Source organism: Rosa chinensis, chromosome 6 (genome assembly GCF_002994745.2).
Source record: "Rosa chinensis cultivar Old Blush chromosome 6, RchiOBHm-V2, whole genome shotgun sequence".
In the NCBI taxonomy this organism is placed as follows: domain Eukaryota; kingdom Viridiplantae; phylum Streptophyta; class Magnoliopsida; order Rosales; family Rosaceae; genus Rosa; species Rosa chinensis.
Window position 1 is genome coordinate 8,819,142 of NC_037093.1, and position 8,004 is coordinate 8,827,145.

The window sequence follows — 8,004 nt, forward strand, 5'->3', positions numbered from 1 at the left end:
AAAAATTCAATATTAGTTCCGCCCCTGATTTGAGAGGCAATTGGGTTTCGTAATCTGGTTCAAAGGCCTACGACATAAGGCCATAAGGGGAAGGTCACCGGAAGCATGAGACATCTTGAAAAATTTGAGGGTGAAATTTAATTTAATTTTCTTAATTTTGAATATAATCTATTATAGACCAAAATTGTTGTCCCCAAGTAGACTGGACCAATAATTCACATGGTCAAGATATGAATTTGTGAGAACTGTGTACTCTCCATGGATACGATCGAGTAGAGAGCGACTGAGAGAGCCAAAGAAGCTTTTGTTTTGTTTAAGCATCCTATAAATCATTTTGTACCGCCGAAAACAGGGAGATGGTGTAACAGCTGCTTTCTCAATTCACAAGCAACCATGCACCCAGTTATAGCAAAACAGATAAAAAGCTCAAAGCAACTTAATTTAGGCTTTTAGCTAGCTTCTAGTATAAATAAAAATGCTTGTGCTTAAACTCTCCAACCAGAAATTATACAAGCCATGAAGAACCAAGTTCTCTTGCATCTTTCACTGTCAGTACTTCTCGTAATAGTCCCCATTGTAGCTCAACAATTTGCATGTGACACTAAAGCTTCCACGACTTAGCCAATTTCCCTTCTGCAATACTTCTCTGCCTTACGAGGACCGAGACAAGGACTTGGTCTCGCGCCTCACTCTTCAAGAAAAGGTCCAACAACTAGTGGATGCCTCCACAGGCATTTCTCGGCTAGGTGATAGGCTATTTCTATCCACCTAAATAGATGCACAAAAATGCCTATAACTTAACCCTACAAGAATGTCGAAAATAGTATAGGTAAGTAGGGATCGTTCCCGCAAGAGATTGTGGTCTAATCACAAATCTAAAGACTCAAAACAAAATAAACCTAAACTGTCCAGTTATAAAGATCTGACTGGCAGACGACTCTAAACTATTCTAAATGTCACGAAAATTTACAGACAGACTCTAGACATGATAAACTAACTACTGACAAAGTTTGATAATTTTTGAAGGTGTTTTGGTTGACGAACTAATTAAATAAAAACGAAACACTAAATGACTCCGAAAATAAAAAGACTTGATTCAGGGTTTTGAAAATCAAGATAAAACAAGTTAGAGGAATTGCATCCACCACCAATCAATCAAGTAAACGAATCATGTTCAACCTAATTTTATTTATTTATGGATGAAGATGCTCAAGTTAACCCAACGCCTGAATTAACCTATTGTTTTTCCTTACTTGTATGATAGGTGAGAGACGCTCTACACCTAACCTATTTTCTAAAATGCAACCTAGCTTGACGCAACTCTAGATTTAACACAAAGAAATCATTACGCAATAGAAAAACGAGACATCACAAGACAACATGAGTACGACGCGTCTCAATTAATCTAGGAACCTAATCACTCATCTTATAGACGATTTACTACTCTAGAACACTCAACGGAACCCTCGAAACAAGGCACAGGCAATGATCATTCTTAGCAATAGAATCCTAAACATGCAATCTAAGTTGCGCACCAAAGAAAACATGCAAAGGAATCATCAATGTGAAGATAGAAATTAGGTTCTCATCCAATAGATAAACAAAACTAATTGAAAGTCATAATAAGTTTACAATCATGATTTGGGGCTTCAACAACCCCTAACTAAAGAGTTAGTTCAACATAGAAGAAAACAAAACAAAGAAGGGGAGGAAGAGCGAAGAAAGGAGAGAAGAGAAGAGAAGAGAAGACAAGAGCTGCTGCAGATTGATCTCCTTTTATATCCTTAGAGGTTGCCTTCATCTTTCTGTTGTGTAGGAAATCCCAAAACCTAAAAGAATTAGGGTTCACGTGCTTAGGTGGAGTTCTCCCATTGGCTCTTGAACTTGATGACTTATTCTAACCATTCACATCGCCCATTAAGTCAGAATATGATGCACAAACTCGTCCTCGGGCTTTTCGGTGTGATTTGGGCTTCAAAACATAAATTCCCTTTCACCCTCAGATTCACGCGCAGCCTGACTTTCTTGTACTAAATCGGCCATAACTTCTTCTAGAAAAATGGTATTGACAAGCCGTAAAAAGATCTGGAAACTGGACATCCGAAGCTTTCCATCAATATAAAGTTCATCCTCTGGATCATTGTGAGCTGGTCTCAGTGATCTGTCGAAGTTGACTGATCTGCACAGTAAGATTTGCCGATTTTGCCTTTCAATCCCTCTTTTACTTCTTTTCTCCTTCTTTGCTCAAAATATCTATAAAACAAGTAAACAACGTAAATAACGAGAAAATACACTAACTAACAAAGAAAGTATAGAGGTTAACGTTATTAATATCGCATAATTATGCTCCTATCACTAGGCGTGCCTAAATATGAGTGGTGGTCCGAGGCACTCCATGGTGTTTCGAACGTTGGCCCAGGCACTCGCTTTAATGCCACGGTGCCTGGTGCCACTAGTTTCCCAGCAGTGATTCTATCCGCAAGAGTTTTAATGAATCACTATGGTTGAGGATGGGGCAAGTTGTGTCAACCGAGGCTCGAGCCATGTACAATTTGGGTCTAGCGGGGTTGACATTTTGGAGTCCTAATGTCAATGTGGTCCGTGACCCGAGATGGGGTCGAACGCAAGAGACACCGGGGGAGGACCCCTTAGTTGTGTCAAATTATGCAGTGAACTATGTCAAGGGTCTCCAAGACGTTGGTGAGGGCAATGCCACTGGTGATAGGCTCAAGGTCTCAAGCTGCTGCAAGCATTACACTGCTTATGATATTGACAATTGGAAAGGTGTTGATAGATTTCACTTTGATGCTCAGGTAAGCATAGGATCAACATCATTATCGATATTTCTTCATAAACCATCTTTTTTTCTTGAGTGAATATCAAACATTAATAACACTTTATATTGAGAAACCAATCAAACCATCTTTATTCTTTTATCGAATGTAAAGATGCATTTCGATGTTCATATTCAGAATCCACTTTTCTTAATTAAGATGCAAAAAGTCTCGTCGGAAATAATTAACAAACTATTCGAGGTGAATGCAGGTGACAAAGCAGGACATGGAGGATACATACCAGCCACCTTTCAAAAGTTGTGAGCAGGAGGGCCATGTTAGCAGTGTCATGTGTTCATATAATAGGGTGAATGGGATTCCCACCTGTGCTGACCCAGACCTGCTGGAAGGGGTAGTCAGAGGCCAATGGGGTCTAGATGGGTAATTTTTCTCTTTCTTTTTTGATAATTAGATATAATTAAGTGGGGCAAATCGAAAAATGAAGTGACTATGATCTTGTCTATTTATGAGCAGATATATAGTTTCTGACTGTGATTCTGTGGAAGTTTATTACGATGCAATCCATTATTCTGAAACACGTGAGGATGCAGTAGCCCTGGCCTTGAAAGCAGGTAGCTAGAGTAAAATTATAACATGGTCAGAGTAGTAATATATTGCAATTGCAGCCAAAGCAGTTTCTGACCATTTTGTGAGAAATATTTGGTACCCATAATGCTATGTTACATGGCATATTGCAATGTGATTATGCAGGTCTAAACATGAATTGTGGGGATTATCTAGGGAAGTACACAGAGAATGCAGTCAAGTTGAAGAAAGTGGAAGAATCAGTTGTTGATCTGTCCTTGATATACAACTACATAGTCCTCATGAGGCTTGGCTTCTTTGATGGTGATCCGAAACTGCTGGAATTCGGAAACCTTGGGGTATCGGATGTTTGCAGTGACGAACATAAAGCTTTGGCACTTGACGCTGCTAAGCAGGGCATAGTTTTGCTAGATAACAATGGAGCTCTTCCTTTGTCCCCAACTAGAACCAAGAATTTGGCCATTATTGGACCTAATGCAAATGCCACTACGGTCATGATAAGCAACTATGCTGGAATACCATGTAGCTACACTAGCCCTCTACAAGGGTTACAAAAGTATGTGTCGACAGCAAAATATGAGCCCGGGTGTAGCAATGTAAAATGCGCTGATGAGAGCCTCATCCGGGGAGCGGTTCAGGCTGCTGCCACAGCTAATGCAGTGGTGTTAGTAGTGGGGCTTGATCAGTCCATTGAAGCAGAAGGGCTAGACATAGAGAACTTGACTTTACCAGGCTTTCAGGAAAAGCTTGTGAAGCAAGTTGTTGATGCAACAAATGGAACAGTCATCCTGGTAATTATGTCAGCTGGTCCAATTGATATTTCGTTTGCTAAAAATTTGAGCAAAGTAGGATGGATGCTATGGGTTGGGTATCCAGGTCAAGATGGAGGAGATGCCATAGCTCAAGTCATATTTGGGGACTATAATCCAGGTAACATTCTAAATATAACTTGTTATCATAGTGTCAATCTAACATATTATGTTGTCAGATTGTTGATTTGACATGTTATATTGTCAAACTGTTAATCTAATATATGACATGTTATGTTATGTAGTTAAAATAATGATAATCTAACAATATATAAAATTTTTGAGTTCGAGATTATTATTTAGTTTAACTATTGTTATAAATACGTGATTTGTTTTCTCTTTTTACCATGTGTAGCTGGGAAGAGTCCTTTTACATGGTACCCACAGGCGTATGTAGACCAAGTGCCCATGACAGACATGAACATGCGGGCCAACACTAGTAGAAGGTACCCTGGAAGAACATATAGGTTCTACACTGGAAAAACCGTCTATGAGTTTGGTCACGGGCTCAGCTATTCAACCTTTTCCAAGTTCATAATCTCTGCACCTTGCACTCTCCTCATCCAATCAAACTCCACTGCTACTTTCAACCCACATTATAACATTCAATTGGAACCCATTTCCAGCATTACCCAAGAAATTGACATATCAAGCATAAACTGCCAGAGCTTAGCATTTGATCTAGTTGTTGGGGTGAGGAACAAAGGGCCAATAGATGGCTCCCACGTGGTGCTTGCATTCTGGAAACCACCAGAACGGTTGACTGGGGCACCAAAGTTGCAGCTTGTGGGTTTTGAAAGAGTCGAGGTGAAGAATAGAGAGACAAAGTCATTGAGAATGAGGGTGGATGTGTGCAAGGGACTGAACCTTGTGGATAATGAAGGGAAGAGGAAGTTGGTCACCGGGCTGCACACCATTCTCGTCGGCTCTCCTAGTGAGAAACAAGTGAAGCACTACCTCAGTGTTAGGCTGGCTCCAAAACATGAATTGAAGTCACTACTAGAATAAGCCTTACATGATACATATTTTATTATGTATCTTTTGATTTAAAAGATATGGATAACCGAGTACCTTCCAGGTCTCAGCGAGTGACTAGTACCTTCCGGAGCGAGTGACCTTGGTTTTTTTTCGAAACCTAGGTTTCGACTGGCGGCGGCGGCGCTCTTCCTTCAGGCAAGGCGACGATCGTGGACGACGACGACGCAGGGAAGGCTCTCTGCGGCGATCGTGGGTGCAGCGGGGGCTTCCTGGTTTGGAGGCTTCTCAGATTGTGTTGGTGGGTTTCGATCCAGGCTGTGGCAGGCATTGATCGCGGCGAGGTCAGTGGTGATCCACGACGTTGATCGATCCAGGTGTGCCAGGCTCCGATCGCGGTTGTCTTAGCGAGGAGGCGGTGGCTTGTGTGGTGTGATCCAAGTCGGAGATATGTTGTCTAGCTTTTGAAGGACGGCGGCAGAGATTTGTGATCGGAGGTTCTGAGGCAGATCGCCGTCTGTTGAGGCTCCGATTGCGGTGTGACAGGGGAGGGTGCGAGTTCGGGCGGCTTCGAGAGCGGGGGCTGGTGGTTCCCGGGCTCCGTTGATTGGCTTTTGAAGTAGGCGTCCCGGCCGGTCTCTAGGAGGACCCAGTGATGGTGGAGGAGAGATGGAGGCCACCGGAATGGTGAACGGCGGGGCTGCCTTCTGGGAAGGCCGGTCTAGTCCGGCTGGGGTGAGGAAGTTGGATTTTGGTAGTGGGCTCGGGCCTCTGCCATACTGGGTTGTGGTGCAGCCTAGTGATCTGGGCCTTTGGCTCAGGTCTCCTCTTTCCTTTCACTAGTTTGGGTTGGATCGGGCTTTTGGGGAGGTAGATAGTTTATCTTCTAGCCCTATTTTGTCTTCTGGATGTTACCGTGCTCTGTGTTGTTGTGTTGCGATGTACACCATTTGGGTCTTAGGCGTCAAGATGCTCAAGACAGTGGTTCCATCTTTGGATAGGGTAGGGTTAGGGGAGTTTTATTTATTTGCTTTTCTTTTCTGCAGTTCCTTTAGGTTTTCGATTTGTTGGCTAGTAATAATTTAGCTGCTTTGGGCAGATTGGTTAGGAGTTTCTGGCTGCCTTGCGCAGTCTGTATTGTGCTTGTACTTGTACTATGAGTGGTTTCATGAAACCCTCTAGCTTGACGCAGTGACGTCGTAATATATTTGGAACCTGATTCCATTTCCCTAAAAAAAAAAGATATGGATAACCGTATCTAAAACTCATTAGATACGGTGCAGCCACGGAATGAAAAATGATATTCTCTATTGCAGGTTCTAGTAGTCAAAAGATACGGTTTTTATATCAGTAGTGAAATCCTTTGATCCTCTTTAATAAAAAAAAAAAGAATAAAAAAAAAAAGATACGGTTTTTATATCAGTATCTCAATTTTCTTATACAGTACTGGAAAATGGAGAAGATGACTTCACGTCTAAAATAGTTTTTTGTTTTGGATTGAAGTCTTAAAAAGTTAATGGGATAAGGAGTGAATAACCAAAATTTTTTTTTTTTTTTTTTGGGAAATAAATAATATTGAATAACTTTATTTATTTTTTAGGATTAATTTCAGTTTACCCCCCTGAGATTTGGGGGTGAAATTTTCACCCCCTCTACTTTCAATTTTGAATTTTTACCCCCTAAACTTTTCAATTTCAATCAGCCGTGTCCAATTTTTACTGTTCCGTCCAAATTGGACGTTAAGTTTGACTTTTGAGGGTTAAAATAGTCATTTCAACATAAAAAAAATAAAAATAAAATTCTGTTTATTATTTTTTTTTCTGCTTTTTAGTTTTTTTTTTTTTTGTTCTGTTTCTTCATTTTTTTTTTTGTCACCAACCTATACACCACAAGTTATAATAGGTTTATAAAAACAAAAAAAATACTCTAGGTAGTTGAAAGCCGCTCGCTGGTCTACGATATTTGTGACATATCTCCGATAAAGTGAAGAATTTAGGATATATCCCAAATAAAGTGAAGAAATATTTGTAAAAAATAATTTTACACTTTATCTGTAAATAAATATCTGTATATCCCCAATAAAGTGAAGAAATATCTGTGTAAAATCATTTTTGGTCTACGATATTTGTGATATATATCCAATAAATTGAAGAATTTTAAGATATATCCCCAATAAAGTGAAGAAATATCTGTAAAAAATGATTTTACACTTTATCTGTAAATATCTGTATATCCCCAATAAAGTGAAGAAATATCTGTGTAAAATCATTTTTTACAGATATTTATTTACAGATAAATATTGGATATATATCACAAATATCGCAGACCAAAAATGATTTTACACAGATATTTCTTCACTTTATTGGGGATATACAGATATTTATTTACAGATAAAGTGTAAAATTATTTTTTACAGATATTTCTTCACTTTATTGGGGATATATCCTAAAATTCTTCACTTTATCGGAGATATATTACAAATATCGTAGACCAGTTAGCGGCTTTCAACCACCTAGAATATTTTTTTGTTTTTATAAACCTATTATAATTTGTGGTGTATAGGTTGAAGACAAAAAAAAAAAAAAAAAACTAAAAAAAAAGAAAAAAAAATTATTTTTAAATTATTTTAAATTTTTTATGTTGAAATGACCATTTTAGCCCTCAAAAGTCAAACTTAACGTCCAATTTGAACGGAACAGTAAAAATTGGACAAGACTGGTTGAAATTGAAAAGTTGAGGGGGTAAAAATTCAAAATTGAAAGTAGAGAGGGTGAAATAATGACACCCCCAAACCTCAGAGGGGTAAACTGAAATTAATCATATTTTTTAGGATAAATGTG

General features: G+C 39.2%; 1 protein-coding gene across 1 annotated transcript; it reads left to right on the forward strand.

The window, feature by feature from the left end:
- The first annotated feature begins 516 nt into the window (after window positions 1–516).
- LOC112170760 (probable beta-D-xylosidase 5) lies at window positions 517–5,197 on the forward strand. Its single transcript, XM_024308065.1, is given in 8 exon segments — window positions 517–609; window positions 611–746; window positions 2,360–2,479; window positions 2,482–2,813; window positions 3,046–3,215; window positions 3,309–3,406; window positions 3,546–4,310; window positions 4,545–5,197. Coding segments are annotated over 8 exon segments (2,367 nt in total).
- Window positions 5,198–8,004: the final 2,807 nt, after the last annotated feature.